Genomic DNA, 27,010 nt, shown 5'->3' with positions numbered 1-27,010 from the left:
AAAATATTCAGACAGCCGTGATTTCATCCAATAGTCATTAAGGATTGAAAATGCGCGTAAATTATGGTTTACTATGGGGCTGAAGCTATCCTGTAGATGCCCTTGGAAATACACGTATTTTAATCTACTATTTTATTAAAAAAAGAATCCTTACCTGTCCTCATGAAAATTAATAAGAGTGAGACTAATTTTTCAAATGTGCCAATGCTTTTCATCCGTAAAAATTCAAACATGAACCATCTATTGATTCGCTAAATTAACTACAGTTTCAAAGGAAATCTACAGGGAAGTTAAGCTATTTAACTCCTTACTATTTTTTGGCTTATTTTTGGCTGACTTTTTTTTCTTTTATTTGGGCGTATGCAATTTTCATAATCGGCAAAACTGTATATTTAGGTTTTTTTCAAAAATAATTGAATTCCTAGGTTGTTTTAAGGCAAGAATCTGGGGGGGGGGGTAACAAGGGCTCCAATAAGCAAAATCTTGGGGGGCCCAATGTGACAAAGGTGCCAATAATAAACCAAATTGACGAATTTATTCTAAAAAAAAGAGTAAAAATAGAAAAACAAGCGGAACGAGGATACCAGAAAAATCCTGGGGGCCAGGGAACCCCGCCCCCCCCCTGGATCCGCCAGTGTTATAGGCTGAAAAATTCCAATAAAAATCGGACACTTGCCTCACTTACAACCAACCAACATAAAAAAAAGAGAGACAAAGTCATAACCTATGTACATTACTGCTATATTAAGTGTAGAAACAACTTTTTTTCACTTTTTTCATAAAATAAATTTAAAGGAGTCATTGACGATACTGCTGAAAAGCCACCTTTGCTGCTTTTCGAAGCAACCTTTTGAGTAATATAATGCACAATAAAGTCGAATTCAAAACAACAAGAAAGTGCCTAAATAAGAGTGAGCTCCCCCCTCCCCTCCACATCAGGCTATATTAATATTTGAACTTAATGAACACAAGTTAAGATATATAAGAGATACAAATCAGAAAGAACAAAATACTAATCAATTTTCCAGGCCAAGATTTCTCAATGTAAGGACATTTTTTACAGTTATTTTAGTTTTTCCATTAAAAAAAAAAGAAACGATTCAAAACTATTAACGATGTAATTCGTATCTTAATGGGTGCAGTAGACAAATTAATTAAAATTCCCGCAATTAAAGCTATGATTTATTACAATAAAATACAATTTTCAAGGTTAGATAGGTAACAAAATTTAATAAAAATTGTGCTATTGCATAGACTGACAATTTCCATAAATTAACACTTATCAAACAAGTTGTCGGACTTCAGCACTGTAGAGAGATATAAACAGTACAATCATTCCCATTCTCAGCCATTAGACAAAGCCAAACCGACATGCAGCAGCACCGGAGAACATATAAACCAGAAAAAACATAAGCGACATTAGATTTTTTTCATAGGTAGGCACACGTGTGGCATCGGTACTCACAGCCTGAACAGCAAGAAAAGAAATAAGACGAATCGAGCGTCTAGGGGATAAGGAAGAATGTAATACGTTGAAGAAATAAAAAAAAGAAAAAGGAAAATAATTAGAATGGCTGTAACAATGCAAAAGGTAAAGATAACATTAGTTTGGGAATGGAGAGAAAACAAAGAATGAATTTATAAGGATAATCAAGGTAAAAAATAAGTTTTATTTGAACGATTCCATAACATGATGACTTTTGATTAGGAAATTTGGTGCTTTACATTAATATTTCAGTTCCATAGTTTTATCAATTTTTTCTCAAAGGGAAATTATGTGGTCCGGAAGAATGCAGACTCGCAGCTAAATTAAATTTCGTCACTTCCTTCTTCTTACGACAATTTTCTCAAAAAGCGAAGCTAATTATGCCGAGACAGCTAAAATGAGAGCTGAATGTAAAGAATCAAAAGAAACAAAAACAAAAAAACCAATAGCCTTCCTTTCTACAAAAAAGAAAATCCTAGAAATGCGCATGACTAAAATCATTTGTTTTGGCATCTGCAAAAGTCTTTTGCTATATCATATAGCTTAATAATTAAGCTACAGTAAATTATGCAAGCAAGGCGGATCTTGTGGATCTTGGTGGATTTTGTGAGGGGTCATACGCCCTCCCTCTGGCTCCAAACATGCCCTGGACAACAAAAGTTAGATTAGCAACTTGGTAACTAGAATGATTAAATAATTTTAAATAATCTTAACACAGTTCTGAAACATTCTAAGTTTTATAACAAACTTGCACGTAACGCGAAACTGGAAAGACAATGAAAAGAATCCTGAGGGTTAACTTAATGAGTCATGAAAAATGCTTTCTTATGAGAAATTTTACGTAACTTGCAAGTTTGTGGCAAAATATTTACAACAATAATAACAACAAGCATTGCCTTATATACAAATACAATTTTTTTTATGTCCTTTAATTTTCTGAACAAAAACAAATTTCTAGAACAATTTTCAATTTTCTAAGACAAAAACAAAGGTCCAACGTCAAATTTCGAAGGGCATTTTTATGACCCCAAAAAAAAGAGTATAAAAGAAGTTCAAGGGAATATTTTTCGTTACAAAAAAGAAAAAAGTTTTGACGTCTTATGGCGTGATATTATCATCAAAATCACAGATTATTGTGCAGTCTAATAGATAATCTGTGTTAAAACTATTAGGTCCCCCCCCCCTTTGTGGTATAACATTTTGTGACAAATTTCAAATAGTTCCGCCACTTCGTGGAATGCTCTCCCACTATTTATGAAATTCCGGTTATTTCCCTGTTACAGTGTTGATTAGAAGTTAGCACTAGAAATTTCTGTATTTGCTAAAATTTAATCCAAACCCCCTTTTAGAAATCTTAGATAGGCCACTCAGTTCAGTCATAAGTCATACCTGTGAGATGGGATAGTGGCGAACCACTTCGCCGGTTCACCCCATTTCTTTCTGCTTTTACAATCATGAATAATACAAATTCGCATCATTATTCAAAGTTACTCGAGCTAATGAAAAATATACAATGGATAGTTTAAACCAAGTTTACAGAGAAAATGGGAGGAGCTTTTATACGCACCGAGACTGTAGTAGACAAACATTTTTGATTATGATCGCAAAGGTTTAATTTCTCTATAGTGGACTCCAGTTAGTATCCCAAAGCGTGTTCATTACCTCTTTTTCAAAAATTCACAACGTGCCCAAATAAATAATAATAGATCAATCAGTCCTTTTATGCTAATCAATTTTTTTTAAACAAAAGGACCTTGGCGACAATACTTTCTTGACGCCGTGATCCTCTTGATGCAACATTTTACAACTTTTAATTCAAAGAAACCTAGCACCACCTACCAAAAACAAAGACAGTTTCTTTGGTTTTACAATTAACTTTTCACTTTTTTTGTATATTCATACACTATGTAAACATGCTACGTTCATTGACTTTTTATCATTATCTTACTCTTTTTTATTAAGTATTCAATAACAACATTTGTTGTTGTTTGGCACTTACTTAAAAATTTAAACTTATCTCTTGGATATCTTAAATTGTATATGAATCATTTCATATCTAACCCAAAACGATATAAATCCTGTCTATGAATTTTGAATCTGAAATCGTTCTTTTTGTAAGATTTTATGTTATTTTAAGCTTACCTTTGCAGCAAGCCATTGCTGTATAATATAGATGACATAAGTGAAGTTTTGTTTTTGAATAAAAAGGCACAAATGTATTAAAAGAAACAAACTACAGCCTATAGTTCATTCTACAGTCTAGGTACTAAATTACCTGTTCAACGTGGTTAATTTCATCATGTTTTCTTTTCTGGTTTCTAGTGATTTTTCTATCACTTTGGTCTAATGAAGGATCAAATAAAACAGTCTCTAATTTTGGCACAATGTTAGTCTTTGAAATCAAGACAGCCTCCGTCTCTTTAATTCTGAAAAAGAACATAAATGAATTCTTTAAATTGGAAAGACAAAGTGGGCCCTCCAGGATCTATACATAAAGAATCTTAAAAGGTTAAAAACTTTCTATAACCATCTTAGAGCCCATCTTCTTATGATTTAAGCTTGAAGAGCAAGTAGAATCTCCCAGATGAGGTGTAGAAATACTCCTCCCCCAAGAACCTGTCTCTGCCCCTTTATATATGGATAATGGACCATTGCACTTTATATCATTAAAGTGCAATCAAGCGTATATAATTTTTTTCCTGTAAAAACTGTAGGTTTGAAAAAGCATGAAAATGAGCAGCCGTATAGTATATGAAGTTGAGCAGTCGTAAAGAAGTCCCTGTCATATCTTTTGATGGGTTTACGGAAGCCGAGTCTTCACTGAGGATTCTAAATTATTTATTATATCATTTTGATGCTAAAACCGGATGTAACAACGAATTTCGTTCCTTAGAGGCAGCTCAATAAATACAAGAGATTAATACTATATTTTTTTGCACTTACAATAGTCAGAAAGGGCCAAAACTTAGTATTAATAACAAATAATAAAAGAGATAAAAAAAAATATAGGTGTTATTAATCATAATTTGCTTCTTGTCACTCTATAATAGTTGGGACATAAACCCAAAGGCTAACCATATCATTTCATACAGAAAAAGAAAAACTTAAATTTTGAGAGATTTGTTCAAAAGGATCTGAAGGAGGCAAAGTCTCAAAAATGCTAATATGTGGCAAAATACTTTTTCTTCATTTTAGTAGCCTATATGGCGCAAAAAAATACTTCTGGTAATATACGTGCTCCCTAAATTGAAAAATTTGTTTCCCTCTAAATCATTACTTGTCTTCCCTGCCTTTTATAATGTAGATCCAAATCTACAAACGCACTCAGTGAAAGATTACCCATGCAATTTCTTTCAAGAACCCCTGAATATATATTCACTAAAAAAGATTAATCTCAGATGCAACTTTACTAATCAGGGGTCAGAGCAACGACCACCCCCTAGCTTTTTATTTCGCATTGTATTTGATCCTTTATTTGCATCAAATTTGTAAGCAGCGATTGGTTAATTAATTAGCCGTCTTGCAGATCAATTGAGCCTTGCAGGTTGACAAAACAATTAAACTTTGAGAGTAATTTTATCAATATATTCAACTAAAACAAAATTTTATTTTGGACTAGATTTTTGTAAAGTAAGTTTATTTTTCTTTTGTATAGTTCAGGGTTTTTATAATTTAGTTTTTTCTTTTTGTATATATTCACGAATTAATTAGGCTAAAAAGTAAGATGAATGTGAATCAGATTTTCATTAGACTAAAAAGTAAAATGAATGGGAATCGATTTTTCTTGTGTGAATCAGCATGGAGGGATTGCATTTCTGTTGGGGGGTAGCCAGATTCGTTTTTGAGGGGAGGGAGTACAAAAGGAATTTTTCGGGAGGGGGGTACAAAAAATTGCATACAAAATTAGTTTCTTCATTTTTGTTACATTTTCACGAGTCGAACAAACATTTGGGGGGGGGGGGGGGGGGGGTTAAAAGACTCCCCATGGATATGGCCTTTGGGGGGTATTTTCGAGAGAGGAATATGCTGGAAACAAGTTTTATGTCTAAAATTTACTTCACCAAACGTTCCACATTAAGGCCTTACCAGGGGGGGGGGGGTAGGTGGGTTTGAACCCCCCCCCCCGAAATGTTTGTCTGACTCGCAAAAACGTAACCAAAATGGATATAAACAAACTTTTTATGCATTTTTTTTAGTTTTTATGTGTAACCCCCCCCCCCCCCGAAAAAAAAATCTTTGAGTAAAACCCCTACCGAAAAAAAATCCTGGGTACGGCCTTGTCCCACTCAGGTGTGCAAAAGTTCCAAAGCTGCCAGTAGCAGAATTCCAAAAGCTGCCGAAACTTTAGCAGCACAACTTGATTTTCGACAGCTTTGCTTTGAGCAGTATTTTTAAACGTAGAATTTGCAGAAAAGTAAAAAATGTAACTGAGTATAGCTTGTAGTTAGAAATATCAAAAGTTTTCTGAATCGCAAATAACAATGTAATCTAATTCAGTGGCAAGCCCTATACTAGCCATAAATATCATATTCCATAATTCTATATGTACCATTTTATGAAAAGTAGTCCTACTGTATCATATTTACTCTAATACTGTTAGTTGGGTATAGTGTTCAAAGTCTGAAGTGCAATGTATATAGCTTACTGTTGTTACTTTATGGATGGATTTGTACACTCCAATGCTATTGGTATTATAGAAATAATGAATAGCCAACTGCATGCTTGATACTCATAGTACATGCTACAACTATAAAAAGCCCTTTGATTTTCTGGGAGAACAATATTGATTGACAGCCTGGTAGTCACATACATTATGAAATGAAGCTGTGATATTAGTTTTGCCCTAATCTAATCCCCAAAATAAACAGAGCAGGTACATTGTAGCCTGGCAGTTTTAGGCTACTAATCTACCACGTTCCAGATTTCCTATTACCTGCTTTACCTGTATGTACACCTCGATAGCTACCAGCCCTTGTAAGATTCTTTAGACTGACAGTTTTGAGAGAATTGGACTGTTCGTGCAAGATTTGGACAAATATTCAGTTTCAGATCAAGAGAAGTGGATTAAGTAAAAACTTGTCCACAAGGACAAAGGGTAACAACGATTTAAAAGTAAATTTTCACATAGCGACATTGAAAATCAATTACATTTTAGTTTGAACAAATTTCGAAAAGCAGCAGCGTGAGAAGAGATACATATATCTCGTGAGAAGAGATAAAATACCTGTTAAAAAAAGAAAATCAAAAACGAAAACAGCCATTTTTTTTTTTTTTTGCTCTTTTTTAGAGTTTTGGTTCCTGTTGGGTCGAGTTACTTACAGTTCAATACCACGAAGTGTTTGATCAATCTTCAAACACAGATATCAGGTAGCAGAGTAAGAAATAAAGACCAAACGTTTGCAAAAAAAAGTCTGAAAAATATGAAACTTTACGAGAAAACAATCGGGAAATAATAACCGAATTTTTTACTTTCGGCTATAATATACAATTTTTTACGAATCATGGTATGGGGTCGCTTCCGCTTTAGACAACTATTCCCCGAATTTGAATATAATCTATAGCTAAATTTTGTCTCATTAAGAGGAGTAGAGGGGAGGGGTTGCAATTTTTACGGTAAGAAGATATATTTAGGAAAAGTTCTGAATGGCAAATTCTACCAGTTCTTTTTTTTTTTAATTCTATTGTCTTTATCTCAGGATTAGCGTTCATACAGAGTCATTAATTGCTGAAGCATTGGAAGTTGTGGAGGTAGGCCTAGGCATTAAACAAAAAATTCCAATGCCTTAATTTGAGCAGAATATATATTCCGTAGAATAATTTTTCAACCTAAGTCTTATATTTTCAGACTTTTGAAAATTAAACAGAATAGCAAAAGAAAACAAAATTAAAACTTAGGGTCGAACAGTCTAAAATAACCCTCTTTGCATCGATGCTCAGAACTACACTGAACATAAACGTGTTCAAATGAAATTCTCTACCACGAGTCACAAGAGAATCTTTGATGAAATGGTATAGTCTTTATAAACATTATGCTTTTACTAGCATAGGAAGAAAGGTCAGTAATTCAATGATCTATGTCTGATGTTTTATGTGTAGTAAAAAATTGAGACAAAAGCTTTGGAAAGTAGTGAAAAAATTATGTCAAGTGAAGTGAAAGTGATAGTTACTATAGGGGTGGATTGCCAATAGTGATAAATCACTAGTGATGGCAACCTTGAGAGAAAGGGGATCTTTGAGGAACTGGGGGACATCCCCAAAAATTCGGGGATAGAGGAAGCACTGGTATTTTCAGACAAAATCTAACAACAAGTTTTACTAGGCCATGAAAAATACCAAGTAGCATTGCTATTGTGCTACCCCATATTTTGCAGGGCGGAGTACAACTTGTGTTTTGACAGCTTTTCTTTGAGCAAAAATTATTTTTATATGTAAAAATGGTATTTTCAGACAAAAGCTGTCAACAAATTCAAAAACTGCCAAGAAGCATTGTTACTATGCTACCCCACTTCTTGCGCGATGAAGCACAACTTGTGTTTTGACAGCTTTTCTTTGAGGAAAAAGTATTTTTATATATAAAAATGGTATTTTCAGACAAAATCTGCAAACATATTTGAAAACTGCCAAGGAGCACTAATACTTTGCTACCCCACTTTTTGCAGAGCAGCTTCCACTAATATACCCTTCTTTTGAAGGGCAAAGGATAATTTTGGTTTAAAATTCCAATTTCCTTCCACTTCTTGTGTATTTTTAAACTTTGTATTCTACCCCTCTATGGAGCCTCAACAACAACAGAAATGTGTGAATGGTAAAAACAGTAATATAAAATAGAAACATCAGGGTAGATATATCCTTACTAAACAAACATTATACAGTAAAATACAAGGAAAGAAGAAACTAGATGAAGGTTTAAGGGAAAAATGGTTTAGGAGCAATATAAAGAAGATGTTTGTACATGAAATAATTTCTGATATAGCTATAATTTCTCACAGTGAAGAATTGGGAGATCACACATTCTGCTAAGACTGATCTGATTGATTCCCCAGCTATCCTACAAGCAATCAACAGTTTTAAAATGATAAAGGCTAAACTATAGGACAAATGAAAACTTACCTACTGGCAGTAACCCATTCATCCAAACGCCTATTAAAACCTTCATAATGAACATAATATTCTTTTACTTTTTCGTTTTCATTGTATCTCTGTTGCAATACTTCTCCAGTTACTAGAAAATAGAAAGGAGAGTATATACAGAAAGTGTCCTTAGTCAAGTTTGTCAAACTTTGTCAAACATTAGCCAAATCTTGATTTTTATAGAAGAAACAAAAACTAAGGAGTGGTGTGTCAGGATATGATTTAAGGAGAATTATTGAGTTTAGTGATGGGATGGTGAATTTGAATCAAGAATCACTGATTTTTGAATGATCGAAATCATACTGGGATCAAGTAAATTCTCACAATTTTTAAAGATTCCACTCTGTACTATAGCTTTTTGAGACCAATAAATCATCTATTTTTTTAAATTAAGCTATTATATCAACTTTTCAGACTGGTTAATCAGTGCATCCAGGTTGTCAAAAGGGTGTATCAGAAATATCTCAGGAACAGCTAAAATAATTAAGTTGAACCTTTCGGGGAATTTTAAGAGGGAGGTTGAACTAAATCAAAGTACACTACGTGTATCAGGTGATCAAAGAGTGTATCTGCAATATCTCAAGAGCATTTAAGTTTAAATGCTCTAAAGTGTAAACTATTGTAATACTATTGTAGTGTAAACTATTGTAATGTATTATATGTAAAATGCTCTAAGTGTAAACTATTAAACAATGTTGAAAGGAGGGGTACCAAACTAGATCAAACCATGCCATGTTCGTCTCGTTTGTCCAAAAGGTGCATCTACAGTATCTCATGGACAGCTAGAGGTATTAAGTTGAAACTTTCAAAGGAATGTTGAGGGGGAATGTTGAACTCAATCAAAAGACATATTATACGTCCAGGTTGTCAGTATGCGATATTTACAGTATGTCTCAGGAACACCTAAGTTTATTGAGTTGAAACTTTTAGGGAATATTGAGGGTTATTTTGAACTAAATCAAAAGACACTATGTACATGCAGATTATCAAAATGATATCAGCTAAGTCAAATATTTCCAGAATTGCTAAGGGCATTACGTTGAAACTTTCAGGAAATATTGAGCAGGATGTTCAACCCAATCAAATGATATTTTGTACATCCAAGTTGCATAAACAAAATTGTTTGGGCGTCCCTGCCCCTGATTGTCAAATAAATGTTCCCTTTTCTCCTACATATAGATTTACCTCCAAGGCAATTTTTATTTGCGCTTTAAATTCTCTCGTAGAAAATAGCCTGCTTTCAATGGCACTTGAAATGTATTAGTTTCTCCAGAGAGAATATATTGGATTGGTATCAATATTCTATGTGAGTCATCAAAGGTGCTAACTGGATGTCTTCCCCTGATTCTTAATTTATAGATAATTTAAATTAAGTTCGGGGTTCCATTGGGCTGATTGGCTAGCGTCGAAACTGGTTGGCTAAAGAGGCGAGTTAACCTCTTTTGTAAAAAGGCTTTTTTTGTTAGTTTGTCTCAGGACAGTCAGGAGTTCATCTCTGCAGTTAGTTCAGTTGATGTAATTGTGCGTTGGATTTGATTCATTTGTCAATAAAATTGAGTTATATTTTCTACAACCGCTATTGATTATTTTCCAGGACCCGGTTAGGGTTACAAAGAGAGTATTTACAGGTTGCCGTCATTTCTAATTGTGACACTGTGGGCTGCAGTGCCCACACTAGTGGCATCATTCTGAGATTGGTGTTCTTACACTGATGGCAGTGACAGACTAATGGCACTATCAGAACACTGGTGGAGAGCCAAAACTGCGTTTTTGAAGATTTGGGCTAGCTCTAGTCTATAAAAAAAACACCTAAAAAATTAAAATACCTGGAAATTTAAAACTAATTGTTGTTTTTGAGAGCGGCTATGCCACAATATACTTAAATGATAAATAATAGAAAATTTGCTGGGCTTCACCTAGTTTCAATACTTGATAATTAAAGTATGACAGGACACACTACATAGCTTGCAAAATACATATGATTAATTGGAGTGTTGAAAATCCATAAGACTTGACGAAATGCAGGACTGAAAATAAAAGGGAATAAGTTGAACTAATTAGGGAATTGAGTTAGGCGTGAATTGATATTACGGGGTGAAGGAACGCGAAGAGAAAGTTAAAGTCGGATTATTTGTCAAGCGAATTTAGCAGACTATTAGACAGGGTTGCCATCCCTAGTGATTTATCACTATTTCTAGTTTTTTATGTTGTCAAGTGATTTTCTTCTAGCTAGTGATTTATAGTGATTTTTGTTCAAAAGCTAGTGATTGTTTCCTAAATCTAGTAATTTTTCAAAACATAGTGCGTAGATTCATGAAACAATCAAATAAATCATACAAGAAGCTAATTAATAAAAAAAAAACGCAAAATAGTGATTCACTATAGTTCCTAATATGTTCCAGATTAGCATTTATGCAAATATGCCATCTTTGAAACCTCTGATTTCCCACCATACGTCGATATCAGATATAGAACTCAGAGCGATATCATCAAGATAATAGACGAACCTAATCAATTGCAAAGTCGCAACAAAGTTCTATACTTCCTATTTCACAACATTTGCTCAGGTCGAATTTTTGTCTTCATATTTATTGTTTTTTTCTCTATAATCTGTCGGCTCTAAATTAGATTTTCTTCTGTTAAAACCTTTGAAAGTAGAGTGAATGGTGGATATGAATACACCTTATAGATCTTCAAATACAACAGAAATGGAGTCATTGAAAAATAAGAAGGTAGCATACATTAAATATAATTTTCTAAATGAAAAAAAGAAATAATTGAAAAAAATAATAGGACTTAGTGTCTTATTTTAATTTTTACTTCCAATATCTAATCAAAATTCCAATAATGCTCCAAATTCTCTTATTTGTAACTAATAAGCACAGTTAACATCCTATTCTTTAAGTTTTTGGATTTATGTGCTAACATATCAAACAGTTTGTGGTACCAATCTATAATAATGGAGTGACAAGTAACCGAAACCCTCAAAACTGAATTTTGATATCAATCGATATATCATCAGCTTATTATGTTGATTCCAAATATATCATATTCATTAAGATTAGTTTTACACAAAAAAGGCTAAAAAACTGCAAAATTTGCCTGAAAGAGGGAGGAAACCCCCACTAAAAGTCAAAGAATTTTAATCGAAATCAAACCATTAGGTTCGGCATACCAGAGAACCGTCCTGTAGAGGTTTCAAGCCCCTATCTGAAAAAGTGTTGAATTTTGTATCATTTGCCATAAGAAAAATCCCAAATGTGTGTTGTTTGTTTGTTTTTCCCAGGGGCGATTGTATTGAACCAATGGTCCTAGAGCATCAGGAGAGGGCTCATTTGAACGGAAATTAAAATTTCTGGTGTCCCTTTTATTTGGACAAAAAGATCGGACGGCAACTGCCCCCCCCCTCCCACCTCCCTTTTTTCCCAAAATTGTTTGATTGAAAGTTCAAGATAGCCATTTTGTTTGGCATAGTTGAAAGGTTCCAAAACTATACCGTTAGATTTAACATGACCCACGCAGGCCCTGAGGATAGGTCTGGGGATGAAAGTATGCTAAGGATAATTTGCTAAGGATAGCCTAACAAGGATAATGTACAATCTATGAAAACCAGTTTCATAGCCACAAAGACAAATAACAGGTGACAGAATGCATTGGACTTGTATAACTTGGGCTACATATTTGCACATTAGGGGGGTAGAGGTAAGGTTATGTTATTTTACCCCAGACCCCCATGTGCAAATATATAGCCCAAATTACATTATTATTACATAATATAATTATAATGTTAAATATAAACTAAAGTATTATATTTTCATCATATTTTGGCATATTTCATTAGGATTCACATAACTATACTTCTTGGCTGTGTTCCATATAATTAATAACTACCTTTTTCTTATTAAAGAAGCAATAAGCCCACTACTTATCGAAATTTGTGAAGGGTGGGATAAATTTTTTCCATAAAAATATAAAAAGGCCATTTTCAAAATTGTCGCTGGTGTCCCAGTAATTTTGCCAGCTCAATTAGAGTAAAAAGAAAACAGTTTCTATATTTTTTTTAAAAAAAACTGAGGTTTTGAATCGCCAAGGAAAAAAATTAAGAAGAAAAAGCAAATATTTTGATGAGATCACCAATAACCAATTTTCGGTGATCAGGGTATAAGCCAATGATACCAATTCTGGAAACTACAGGGAGGAAGCAAGAATTTTGTCATATTCTCTGCCTAAAGATGCAAAAAAGGCATTTTTCAAAATTTCAAGGGTAATTTCCCTTGAGAAAAAACAAAACGTCAATCTAAAGGTATATTTCCACATCTAGGGGGGTAATTTCTCCCTTTCCTGTAGGTACACCCGTATAGAACATGGTAAAGAAATAAAACAATTATTAATTACAAAGATAAAAAGTATTTATTTCTAGTGATTTCTATTCAATAATCTAGTGATTTATGTGCTAATTTAGTGATTTATTTTCCAAGAATCTAGTGATTTTTTTTTCATCGGGTGGCAACCCTACTATTAGATATAATCTTCTGTATCAAAGACTATAATACTATTTCGTAAGTTAAATGAGCGAGAATTTATCTGTTTTGTGGTTGGAAGGTGAGAGAGACATGTCCTGTTTGGAGTAATTTGCTTAATGGAGACAGTATTTTTAACGAATAGGTGTAATTTGCATTTGGAGTAACCAGTTAGGCAATTAGGCTAATTAGGATGAAAAAGAAATGCTCAGAGAATAAGATACGAATTACTGAGAAAAGTAGGAATTTTGGAGCGGCCGAATAGTCGCAGTGGTACAGGGTCAGGGTTACGGCACAGATCCCGAAAATCAATAAACTCGGATATAATACAAACAATTCATTATCAAAAACAAATTATTAAACAAAAAATAGAGGCTAAAGAAAGAAAAGAGGAGGCAGATAGAGAAGAGAGGAGGTCATTATGGAAACGAGTGCAGGGAGAAAATTCCCAAACGCCATAACAATTGTCCACAATAGAATCTAATGCATCAACCAATGAAAGACAATGCATATATACATTCATATATCTCGAATTTTGAAAAAAAAACGCTGCCCTAAATGGATGGCCATGGGAACACTGAGTGATAATGATTTGACCCTGCATCAACTACAAATCTCAAACTGCATTGCAGCACTACTAATGTATCATGCAAAAGACTTCCAAAACTTAAAAGAAGCAATTTTTAGCTGATTCGATTTATGTCTGGAACACTTCAACCAAAATTTCAGAGATGAAACAAAAAGAATTTCAGAAACTTGGAAAGAATTCAAATATAGCCTAGTAGATTTAAAACAAAATGGCTAGAATAAATGAATATACCATGATAGATTACCTGCATTATTTGAGAAACTTTCAGATGTTAAATAAATTTTTTTTTTTTATCTGAAAGTAAGGAATAACATTAAAACTCAAAATGAACAGAAATTTTTCTGTATGTGAAGGGGTCTCCCCCCCCCACAATACCATGCTCTTTAGGCGTTTCTTTACTCTTGACTGTGTGTCCCAGTTTTCTAAGGAACTGCTTCTGAAACACAAGGGCTATTTAATTTGAATAGGAAGCTTTTTCAAAAGTGCTTAAAGCTTTAAGTATTGAGCAAGGTATTGAGGAGGGGGACAACCACTCCATATACAGAATAATTTCTGTTCGTTTTTAGTTTTAATGTTGCTCGTTAATTTCAGTTATAAACACATTTTTTTTTATTTAATTTGTAATTGAAGAACCTAATTAGGGCTGATAATATCCTACTCTTTATACTTTGGACTCTATTCTAAATTTTAACTGGCTTCTTGTTATTTTTACTTTCTATATATTTCTTTTAACCAGCTCCAAAAAAAGAATTGACATAAATGTAACAAGGATTATTACTTAAATTATTTACATTTCATGCAATGCCAGTGCTACTAGTGGGACATTATCTCTATATCAGCATACTGCATGAAATGTCTGCAGCAAGTAGGATAAAGTGAATTTGAACATAAAGTGAACATTGAGCAGCAGCAAGTAGGAACATTGAATTGAAGTTATCAAGTATTTTGCAATAGGTTGCATCAAGACGCTGGGTAATTGTAGACAGAGAAAAGCCAAGACAGATAGTCCAAGTAATTGAGAGGCAAATGTTTAAATGGCTGGGGCACGGGTAAATGGCAGGAGTATATATATATATATATATATATATATATATATATATATATATATATATATATATATATATATATATATATACACAAGATCTTGTAGATCTTCCAATTCAATTTTTCTGAATTTGCTTAAACTTCACTTTTTTGGGACGTCCACTCCGTTCTTGATCATGCACATTTGTGCGGCCATCTTTAAATGCTCTCCCCCATTGTCTTACCATTCCATCACTCATAATGTTTTGTCCGTAAACTTGACAGATCTCACGACGAATATCGGTCGGTTTTACGTCTTTAGCACTAAGAAACCGAATAACAGCCCGTACTTTAGATTCGGCGGGACTCACGATTGTTGGAGGCATCTTAAACACTCAGTAAACAACGTATACAATGAAGAATCAGATTATAATGGCGTCAGTGCGTAGACAAGAGATGTAGATAACCAGCGCGCATGCACAGAACGCCAACCGTAGCGCTGCGGCGGCGGAATCGCAAAACGGTACTTACTTAAAAAACATGCCTTGTATATATATATATATATATCATCAGGTGGGTAGAGACCAAGATTTGCTTGGTGAAGGAAATTTTAGATATTAAAACAATATTCAGTGTACCCCCCCTCCTCCTCTGGAAACGTATACCCCCATACACTGATTGGCACAAGGAAAAGATTCAGTGTATTTTTTTTTTTTTGTCACCAAAGATGCAAAAGGGAAGTTAATTTTCAAACTCTAGGTGTCAATTTTCCCCCTCCAATCAGTATCCGTGGTCAAGGTTGGCGCTTTGCTGCTCCGTTTTAGCAATATCTTTGGAGAAATCCCCAAATAAATAACATCAGTCCAGTTTTTGTTAAGAAAAAAATTACATAGTGATAATTTATTGTGCCCCCTAGCATTGTGTGCCCCCAAGTCTGGGCTTAGTGGGCCTAATTGTATATCCTGGCCTGTCCCAGGCAAATTTTAATTAATCCAAGGTTTCTGCTGCAATGCTGCCAGCAATCATTCAGATTTTCTGGTTATTCTATATCAAACAATGCCTGATGGGTAAGTTAATAATTTGAAATTTGTTTTCTTTAATATTAAAAAAAATACAAATACAAATTACTGAAAAAAGTAGGAATTTGGAGCAGCTTAATAGTCGCAGTGGTACAGGGTCAGGGTTATGGCACGGATCCCAAAAATCAATAAACTCAGATATGATACAAACAATTCATCATCAAAAACATTTTCTACTGCTTGAAGAAAATGTGCTATTGAAGACTTAGGGCAGGCACATACCATCAAGAAGTGGGTGCATTATCAGAAAAAACAAGCATGATATTTGGAAAGAGCACAAAAGAAGGAATCTAATGGCACTACTCTGTTTGTTTTATAAAGTTCCCTTCCAAATAGAGACTAAAGTACAGTTTTACCATTTTTAGTGTTTCCCAGGCCTGTGGCACAGTCAAGAGAGAATAATCAAACAGTTTGTGGTAACAAACTGTAAGTATGGAGCAACCCAATAGTAACCAAAACTCTAAAAATGGAATTATGATACCTGTAGATACATCAAAAGAATCGGATTTTTATACTGATTTCAAATATATAAGTTTCATCAAGTTTAATTTTTCCAATCAAAAGTTACAAGCCTGAAAAAATTTGCCCTATTTTCGAAAAAAGGGAAACAGCCCTAAACGTTACTATTTAGCAAAGATGCTATTCAGTTAACTTCAGAGCATTACACAATACATAATAAACAATATATACACATCAAACCAACATAAAATTAAATACTGGTGCTCTGCAATTACCAAAATTGTCAGCAATGAGTTGTTGTAGACAAAAGTAGTGTAGTGTAAAGAAGCTTCTGGGTAGGTGATGATGAATTTCATATAAGCTTGTTTTTTTGCCAGCTTCACTACAAATATTAAAGTGCCTATCCCCCTTCCATTTCCCTTAATTCTCACACAGGAGACAAAATCTTGCATTAGAACTATGAGCTATTCCAAAAGCTATGTGCATTGTGTTGTTTAGATGCATGCAATTTGAGAATGGCCTCCTAGCATGCCAAAAAGTACACCCTTTGAATTGCCATTGTTGAAACTTTATACAGGAAAATTACAACCACTTCCTTGAACAAAAAAAAATCACTTTTTTGCATGGAAAACATTGATATATCCTTTTTTTCTCCTACTTTTCTTTTGTTCATCTCTGTCAGGGCACTGTAACATAGAAGAGCTTAAGGGCTTATTTAAAAGCTAATTCTTAAATATTATTAATAAATTTGACTCAATAAAGCTGCCATAAATTGCCATATAGTACTTGAAAAGTGCAATTTGGGTGACATTTTTGGAATGGAATGGCTGGACCAGACAGAAGGACATCTTAGAAAGACAATTATGGCTTGTTCAGGGCTCGGAATGATTCCTGCTCATTAGAAAAGGGACTTGGCGACCTGTCAAGAGACTTTTAGGGGTGAAAAAAGGGACCAAAGTGGGAAGGGATTTTGAATACCGTTCATGGTCAAAACATTCCTTTGCTTGTGAATCAGAAGTGGTTGCCAAGTCACCCTAAGAATCACCATATTCATGAGCCTTGGAGGGAACTTCCCTGGAGATGGGCAGTTGTATAATTTTTTCCATTTTCTTTCTGTTCAAACTTTTAGTTATGTTTATTTATAACAAAAATAGAAAACCAGCTTCAAGACTAGTATAAAGTAAACACAATCCATAAGACTTCAGCTTGCAAGCTAACTCATTCACTTCTTTGACTTCATTGAGAGATTGGTGAACTTGCTTATCAGGTCCAACTTCCTCTTTTGTATGTCCTTTTCTGCCTACTTTTTTTCATCTGTTTTGCTTTCTCACGTTTTCATGGCACTCTCTAGTAGGGAATTGACCAAGGCAATGTCCATGGAATCATTTGAAGCCACCACTCTCTGAAAGCAATTGGTGGCCTCTTTCAAGAGGGCATCAAATCCTAAGAGCAACAAACCCCTCTCTACATCAGTACTGCTTTACAATAATGGCAATGTGGTTTTTACAAGCTTTGACAAAAGTATATGCTTTTGCCCACCAAAAGCATCCATCATTGAGAAGATTTGATGCCAGTAATGGTTGATATATGATGGTGTTGATTCTACTGAGTTCTTGGCTTGCAGCAAAATCCACTAACTTCTACTATAATCAACAATTATTCCTACAGGAATTTCTCAAGGAAGCACAGCTATATCTGATAGACTGCTTGCTCTTTTCCTTTCTGTGGGATCCAGGCACCTGAGCACTTTGACAAGGCTATTAGATGAGATGGGGCACTTCTTGATCAACTGTTTGACAGCTGCCTTGAAATGCTTTTGCGCCCTTTGACGGGACCCTTGTCTTTCTACCTAGGTGAGTTTCTGAGCATCTAACACAAGCTCAACCTGCTCACCTACAATAGTGTCCTTCAAATAGTTGTCGAAGTTCTCAAGCAAACTGGTAGAAATTTCATCAGCAGACATGATAATATTAGGTTTCAGAAGACTTGCAAAAACAGTGAGAAGTAAGTTTGTCGGCTTGGCTGAAAAGTAAGCTTCAGTCAACCTGCTCACCTATAATAGTGTCCTGCAAATAGTTGTCAAAGTTCTCAAGCAAACAGATAGTAATTTCATCAGCAGACATGATAATGTTGGGTTTCAGAAGTCTTGCAAAAACAGTAAGAAGTAAGCTTCAGCTCAGCTTTGTGAATACATAAATTTGAGTTATGCAAGCATAGGCTATCTTTTCTTTTTAGGTAGCTTATAATCTTGAGGCAATTTGCTGATGATGCAACATTCATCAATTATTTCTTTCATGGCATGTAGTGCAAAAAAATACTCCAAGAGTGCTGGCCACTGATCAATCCAATTCAAGAGTGGTAACTGTTAGCCACATCCCATAAAACAGTGTCTATTCAAAAATAGTACAATTGATCATCCAAGGCTAAAAACCTGGAAATACAGGTTTTCAGCCCCCCCCCCCCTCCCCAACTCAAAAGTTTAATTTGAAATAAGCATACAATTTATTCTACAATTTAAAAATTCTCTTTGTCCATAAAACTCTTTCTTAACAACTAGTTTTCCAATTTTCAGCAACTTAATACTGATGGATCTGGAGGGCAAAAGTATGGGGGGGGATGGCAAAAAATAGCATAAATGTTGTAATACCTAGTTGGCAAAATTAAGTGTTGCTGGGAAGAAGTTATTAGTCAACTAGTTGGAAAAATAAAGTTTTGCTGGGGAGAAATTACTAGTCAACTAGTTGGAAAAGGGATTATTTTCTTGGGCAATGTTTCTTTCCAGCTAGTTGGCAAAATTAAGTTTTGCTGGGAAAAGTTATTAGTCAACTAGTTGGAACAATTAAGTTTTGCTGGGGAGAAGTTATTAGTCAACTTGCTGGAAAAAGAAAGTTTTGCTGGGGCAACATTTATTGTTATCTAGTTGGCAAAATTAATTGTTGCTGCAGAGAAGTTATAAGTCAACTAGTTGGACAAATTATGTTTTGCTGGGGAGAAGTTAGTAGTCAACAAGTTTGAAAAATTAACTGAAAATTCGAAGAATGATACCAAAATATTCCCCCATGAAAGAAACAGACATAATAAATGAAGGAACATACACAATTTATGTCACTTAAATGTAAGATAGAAACAAACAAAACTTCAAATATGCATCTGTTTTCCTCAAACAGACAGGAGGAACAACCCTCCAAGCTTTCACAAATTCAATCTCACTTTTAGGACCAGGTATAAGACTAATTATCCTGGGAATTAAAAAAAATCCCTGGCTTCAAAGCCCAATATATAACTCAAAATATATCTCCCATTAAGAGGGAGACAAGGAGAGAGATGGAAGTTGTAACACAATAGTAACAATAGTGATAATTAAATTTGAAAAAACATTTTATTAACATATTTTATGCTATTCAGAATAAATTCTAACTATTATTAGTCAACTAGTTGGAAAATAAATTGTTTTCTGGGGTAATGTTTGTTTCAGCTAGTTGGCTAAATTATGTTTTGCTGGGGAGAAGTTATTAGTCAACAAGTTGGAAAATGAAAGTTTTGCTGGGGCAACATTTAATGTCAACTAGTTGGCAAATTTAGATCTTTCCTATACAGATGGGCCAAATTTTCCCACTAGATGACTAAAATGTTTTTAATTATAAGGACATTGGATAGTACCATTCTATATAAGCTTATAAACTAATTTGTTCCAATAGTCAAAGAGTGGATATCCAGTCAATATAGGCCTAGGCCTATTTGCATAAATGTTAAAACATTAGGAAATTTAGTGAACCATTATTTCCAAGTTTTTATATAGACCTATGTTAAAAATGACCATGGACTAATTAAACTCCTGGAAGAGAAAAGCAAGTTTTAAATTAATCTAATAAATTACAGTTTTGTGTTTTGATCTGAAATAACCAATGAACTTCAATGAAATAATTTCTTCCCTGTCTTTTCTACTTCAACCTAGACAAAAATGGAGGGAATGGAGCAACAATTCGGATCCTTAGTGCCTTAAAGTAGCCTATAAACCTAGGATTACTGAATGTACTGGCAACTGAACAATCAAATTTCCAAAGCAAAAATTTAATAACATACCCCAAGAATTTTCGTTACGTAGTATTGAATACTTTTGCCCGATGACTGGGCTGGATTGTCCATTTGACATTTTGGGCATTGCAGAATACCAATTATTTTTAAATCATGAAGTATTGCTTTCAGCTTTTGAAATTTAACCTCTAAGTGATATTTCTTGCAAAGAATAGAACATAGATGTCAGTGTGACACTACCAAAGAAGAGATACCAAAAGAACAGATACAATTTGCTATCATTACTACTAACAACTACCTGAGGCCACTCAAAACCACTTACTAAACCACCTCAGGCCAGGAAACTGAACACTCTCCTCCTCCTTAACATTCTATTTACAACTTCTTTCTTTTTTCTTTCTTCTTTCTTCTTGGGTGTAATAACTAAGGAAAATATATTCTGTCATTTCACTAGTTTTGAATAAGATTTGGATATTTTTTGAAACCAGATTTATAATTGTGACTTTCCAAGTAAGTGAATATTTTTTTTTCCAGTTAAGAGGAGCCATATACTAGGAACCAGGTGTGTCTATTGGTGCGCACGCGCTGATTACGTGATTTTTGGCCGCGCAGCGTTGCCATTCTGGTTTGTGAGTTTGGTTTTCGGGCGAAAAAAAAGGTTAAAATCAGTGTGTGTATATGTTTATGTTTCTTCTGATTTAGTGAAGTCCTGTGGACTGCGTGGATCGCTTGGGATCAAGCAGAAGAGGGGAGAGGACCTGCCGAAAGTGCCGTATTGGTACCTGCCGGTTAATTGGCCATAAATTGCAGGGAACAGGCGAGTAGGTCTCGACGCTTCCCTTGCTCCCGGTGATCTCTTGCTCCTGAGGTTTCTCTGATGTTTCCTTGATGTAGATAGCGGTGAGAGCGCTTTGAAAAAGCTGCCTCCGACTTCTTAGTTTAGCTAGTCCAGTGCTATTTTTATCCGGATTCCTGCTGTGATAGTGAAAGTAACCAAAGACTTGCTGTTCCTGACTTTGCTTAGTGCAATCATCATGCAAATTAAATACGAAAAACCGGCCCTAATGAAGATTCAATCACCAGATTTATCAGTGGCACCATCTACCTTTTGTAACTTGTGGCTATTTGGACTCTTAAAGAAACCACCAGTGCGCACTGAGATAGCTCGCTACTTAGAGCCACCAGAGTGCTCTCGCTTATCGGACTGCTTGAATAAGCGGACCCACCGTGGCAAACGAGGAGGAAAAAGGAAACGCCAAATGAGAATCCCGGTGCATATCTCCCGCAGGAGAAAGACAAAGGACCGGCCGACGAGGACGAGTAACCTAGTCGTAATCCGTTGCGCTCCTCCTCACGATACTCCACCCCTATTTGTTCCCTGGTTTATAGAGAATGTTAACTGCAGTGCTTCGGAACCTACTCCTCCAAATTTGCGTCCGGAGCGATTCTCAGCAAAATACAAACTTCCGAATATGCTAATGTGTAACGCTCGATCTTTGAACAATAAAATAGACGAGCTGGAGGTGTTAATTAAGCAGAATAACGTACCCATTGCAATTATCAGCGAGTGTTGGGACATTACTGAGGAAACTGCACGGATTAAAGGTTACAGAAACTACCTCAACACTCGACGTGACCGAGGCATTGTCCGTCGCGGAGGTGGCGTAGGACTTTATCTACGTGACGACCTACCATCAAAACTGTTAAGTAGCCCCAATGATTCGAGCCAGGAGATTGTGTGGGTGGAGTGCAGACCGGCGCATCTGTCACGAAGATTCTCCTGCTTAATAGTTGCGTCAGTGTACTATCCAGAAAGTGCTGGGAACAGAAGAGAACTTATTGAGCACATACAAGTGTTCGTCGACAGAATGCGCCACAAGTACACTTCCCCTGCCTTTGTGATTACTGGCGATTTCAATCAGACCAGTCGTCAGTGGGTCTCAAGCGTTTTGGATATGAAACAAGTAGTGAACATTCCGACTCACCAAAGTGGCAGTACTCTTGACATGATCTTTACGAACTTGGCAGATCTTTATAACGCTCCCCGATCTCTAGGTCCCCTCCAGAATCCTGACCATTTTATAATTTTCTGGGAAGCACAAATAAGTATCCCACGACCGAAACGAACAAAACCACAAGTCGGCCCATCACAAGGTCTTCAATAGCTCAATTCGGTCGCTGGATTGGTATTTACGTTTTTGAGGACATTTGTGCAGAGGCCGATATTAATGTCAAAGTCAGCAAACTGAACAGCCTTCTGTTGGAAAAGTTCCATGATTTTTTTCCAATAAAAGTTATTACGGTTTGTGACACTGACAAACCATGGATCACCAGCGAACTCAAGCAGATGATAAAAACTCGCTGTAGTCTCCACAAAGCTGGAGATCAAGCGGCTGCAGCCAGTTTGCGTAACATAATTGTGAAGTTAAAAAGACTAGCCCAAAGACAGTATGTAAAAGAGAAAACAACGCCATTACTGCACACTGACCCTCATAAATGGCACTTCTCAGTCAAAACCCTTGCAGGGAAATCAACGCCAAAGGACCTGAGACTACTCAAAGATGACGGCACACTGACATCAGCTACTGAAGTGAACAAATTTTTCACCGGCATATGCACCACATACCCATCAATCACAAACTCAGAAATTGAGAGTATCATTGCTGACACCGGGACTGATGAGATATGTGAAGTATCTGAATATGCCGTCTTTAAGGAACTTCAGAAACTGAAAGTAAACTGTGCTTCTTACCCTGGTGAACTCCCTGTGAAGTTGTTACGCGAGTTCTCCATCTTTCTCGCAAAGCCACTCAGCTCTATTATTAACCAGTGTTTTCGCGAACTAGTGTTCCCCAGTGTTTGGAAGAGAGCTTATGTGCGCGTCATTCCAAAAGTGAAAAACCCAAAATCTTGCGACCAACTCCGCCCAATTTCGATAGTTCCGAACCTCTCTAAGGTAGCGGAATCATTTATATATCGTGAACTTATGTCACAAGTCCAGGGCTCTCTTGATCCATACCAATACGGGTGCTTGAAAGGTAGTAGTACAACTGTTTATCTTTTGCGTCTGTATCACCTTATTGTTGAATGGCTTGACCAAGGAGGCACAATTGTAGATATCCTCCTAGCCGACTAATAAAAGCCTTCAACTTGATACTCCATTATACTGCAGTAAACAATCTGAAGGCTATGGAAGCTTGCAGACATATTCTCTTATTAATAATAGATTTCTTACACAACAGACTATAGAGTGTATATGGTCTCTACCCGGGTGATACTGATTCGGAATGGTCTGAGCTTACGTGTGGTGGCCCACAAGGCACTAAACTCGCTGCATTGTTGTTCTTGGCAGTGATCAACTTCGTCCTTGCCGATTTTGACGAACGGTTCAAATTCGTAGATGACCTTTCCACCCTCTTAAAATACCTCATTGTGAAGTCTCAAACCGTTCCCCAGTTCAGTGAATCATTTATCGACAACTTTAGAGACCAGTGTTCTGAAAACAGTCTCCGAATCAACGTTAACGAAAACCAAAATTCTTCGATTTAACCCTCTCAAAAGGGATTTTCAGTGCCCCCCTCCACCATACCAAAGCGTATCGTCGGCAGTTATTCTCGGTGTTACGTTCAGCGTTGACTGTTCGTTTAGCCTCCACGTCCAAGGGGTAGTGAAAAAGGCGAACTCTGCCATGCGTACCCTTTTACTGATGCGAAGATTTGGTTTCTCAGTGCCGCAATTGAAAACAGCCTACCTGACATATATTCGCCCGATATTAGAGTATGCGTGCCCTGTATGGGGTCCACAGGTTCAGAACACTACCTATATAAGCGAAGTACTTGAATCAGTCCAGAAAAGAGCGGTGGAGGCCATACTGTCTGGTCAGTACACCGATTACGAATCAGCACTGTCTCAACTAAATTTGCCGTCACTTCACGACCGCCGTTTTCAACTTATCTGTAAATTTGGCCAGTTTCTTCTGACAAGTGATAAACACAGACATATATTACCCTCAATGCTCACAAAAAAAGTAACTACAAGATCAAAAGCAACAAAGCTAGCCCAGCCCAAGTGTCGCACTAATCGCTTCAGCAATTCGTTTGTGCCTTTTTATGTTTCTGTCTACAATAAGTGACATGTGTATTAATTTTTTGTGTCTTTGTTCACTTTGTAAATAATAGCGCGATTTAGTCGGGATTTAAACCCTGACTACGAAAGCTTTTATGTTAATAAATGATTCTGATTCTGATTACACCCTCCCAAAAAGCTCTAATTTCTTTTAAGTCCTTTTTTAATACCTCTTCCCATCCTCCTGGTCGAGAAATGACGATCTTTCGCTATATGTCATTCTTTATCAATAAAACATAAAAAAATCATCTCAATCTTTCTCTCATAATAGCTCTAAAAAGAAGGATAGAAATATACTTTCGTATGGCTTACTGTTTGAAACATGGTCAGTCAGATAGACAATCCAAAGGCCATTCCTTTGGAAAACAACTAGGAAATCCAGCCCGTCTTCTAAAGTTTTCACTTTTGTATTATTTGGACCTAAGGGGCTCGGCACACGTAGCTGATTTCGGGAACCGATTTCAGCAAGGGTGTATTCCACGTCGAGTGATTCTAATTAACGATGCTTAGAGGCGGGGCTTAGTGACGTTTTTCGGTGATTAATCATCATCAATTACGTTCTAGACAAGGATTGTACTAGGACTTTAGAGCTTAAGGCATGTAATTAATAGTATTTAATGATTATTGTAAATTAATCGTAATTAATGAAGATTAATCACCGAAAAAAGTCACTAGCCCCGCCTCTTAGCATCATTAATTATAATCACTCGACATGGAATACACCCTTGCTGAAATCGGTTCCCGAAATCAGCTACGTGTGTCTAGCCCTTAACATATTTACACCGTAAAGTATTTCACCGGAACAAAACCTAACCTATTTACCGACATAGCCCTAATTTACAAACAAATAAACCCAAATAATACAAGTCCAATGTATTCTATCATCCTTCACTTTCCTTTCTAGCTATGAAGCCGTTTTTTTAGATCTAACCCAAGCGTATTTCTTGAGTTTGTTTCGTTTAATTAACAAGTACCTCTTCTTGTTACCCAACAACACTTTTTCACCTTCATTTACTACTTGTGTTAGCAAATTGGTCTTCTTAATATTAATTTTCGAACCTGTTTTTGTACCCTGAAACCTCAGAACCTCCAAAAAATCATTCATTTTTGCTAGCATTTTCTTTAATGACACTTAAATCATAATTCGATTCTAGGAGTTTTTCTTTTCTATTTGATTCTAGGAGTTTTTCTTTTCTATTTGATTCTATGCTCTGCCATAGCCTTTGTTGTGTTTTTTAGGGAAAAGTCCATCAAAATGACCCACATAAACAGGAATAGAGTGCACCCCTCCTTAACTCCTGATTCAATATTAAACCAATTACTAATCTCATTTCCTATCTTAACCGCAGCAATATTGTTCTCAAGCATAGCATAAATCACATTAATGTATTTACCTAGTATACCATACAAGGAAACGACCTCGCTAAAACTCTTCAATCCACTGAATCAGACGCTTGTTAGTAATATATGAAACCGAGCACTGTAATGGTCTGATGATTGGCACTTCACAGCCATTGACTTAAGAGTGAAAATGTGGTTGAAGCATCCTCTTCCTTATCTTAAACCACACTGTTCGTCTCTTAAAACTTTATCTACGGCGTTTCTATGTCTAAAAAGTATCATTATGCTACTAAGTAACTTGTTTCCTACAGGAGCCAAGCCCCCCCCCCCTAGGCCCATCATTCCCCCAAAGACATCCAATCAAACTTTTGAGATAGCCATTTTGTTCAGCGTAGTTGATTTCAATATAGAAAATATATTTTTGAGGAGGATACTCCCCCACATCCCTCGGGGCAAGGGTTTTAAGTTTTACACTGAGGGCATATAAGAGCGATGTTGGCACAATGTACTATTTATTATTTTTTCCTTTAGAGCAGGGCACTCCATATGGAAGGGGTCGTCCTAGAAACTTCAAAAGGGGCTCATTCGATTGAAAATTGAGAGTTCTAGTGCCTTTTTTAATAGTCAAAAGTGATTGGAGGGCAACTAGCCCCCTCCCACGCCCATCATTCCCCCAAAACACATCCAATAAAAGTTTCGAGATAGCCATTTTGTTCAGCGTAGTTGATTTCCAGATAGAAAATATGTTTTTGAGGAGGACACTCCCCCACAAACCTCAAGGCAAGGGTTTTAAGTTATGCCCTGGGGGCATATAGGGTTTTTATACAAGGCGTTGTCGTAGAAACTTCAAAACAGGATCATTCAATTGGAAATTCGAAGGGCTAATACCGTTTTTAATAGTCGAAAGTGACTGGAGGGCAACTAGCCCCCCCCCCCCCATGCATACCATTTCCCCAAAGACATCAAATCAAAGTTTTAAGACCGTCAGTTTGTTAAGCGTACTTGGGAACAAGATAGAAAATATTTTTTGAGGCGGACATTCTCTAAGAGCTTTCAGGACAAGGGTTTTTAACTGTGCTCTGAGGGTACATAAGGTTTCTATAGAAGGCGTTACCGTAAAAACTTCAAAAAAAGCTCATTCGATTGGAAATTTAAAGGCCTGGTACCCTTTTTAAAAGTCGAAAGTGATTGGAGGGCAACCAGCCCCCCCCCCCACGCCCAT

General features: G+C 35.9%; 2 protein-coding genes across 2 annotated transcripts in view; one reads left to right on the top strand and one right to left on the bottom strand.

Moving 5' to 3' along the window:
- Window positions 1-20,494, bottom strand: part of LOC148952283 (histone acetyltransferase KAT8-like) — a 51,030-nt gene extending 30,536 nt beyond the window's left edge. The window contains exons 1-3 of the mRNA XM_089088913.1: window positions 20,371-20,494; window positions 8,597-8,708; window positions 3,762-3,912 (exon numbers count right to left, since the gene is read on the bottom strand). Coding sequence (XP_088945039.1) covers window positions 3,762-3,912; window positions 8,597-8,708; window positions 20,371-20,449 — 342 coding nt within the window. The 5' untranslated portion in view covers window positions 20,450-20,494. The remainder of the gene's footprint in view (window positions 1-3,761; window positions 3,913-8,596; window positions 8,709-20,370) is intronic.
- A 2,175-nt stretch (window positions 20,495-22,669) lies between these two features.
- On the top strand, window positions 22,670-23,458 carry LOC148952282 (uncharacterized). The gene has a single exon (XM_089089168.1). It carries the CDS (start codon window positions 22,670-22,672, stop codon window positions 23,456-23,458), a length of 789 nt encoding a protein of 262 aa, XP_088945294.1.
- The last annotated feature ends 3,552 nt before the right edge of the window (window positions 23,459-27,010 follow it).

The sequence above is a fragment of the Artemia sp. Qi Xiang Cuo genome, chromosome 5, assembly GCF_049724085.1.
Source record: "Artemia sp. Qi Xiang Cuo chromosome 5, ASM4972408v1, whole genome shotgun sequence".
In the NCBI taxonomy this organism is placed as follows: domain Eukaryota; kingdom Metazoa; phylum Arthropoda; class Branchiopoda; order Anostraca; family Artemiidae; genus Artemia; species Artemia sp. Qi Xiang Cuo.
Note: the sequence above shows the minus strand (reverse complement) of the source record. Positions and strands in the feature narration are given on the sequence as shown.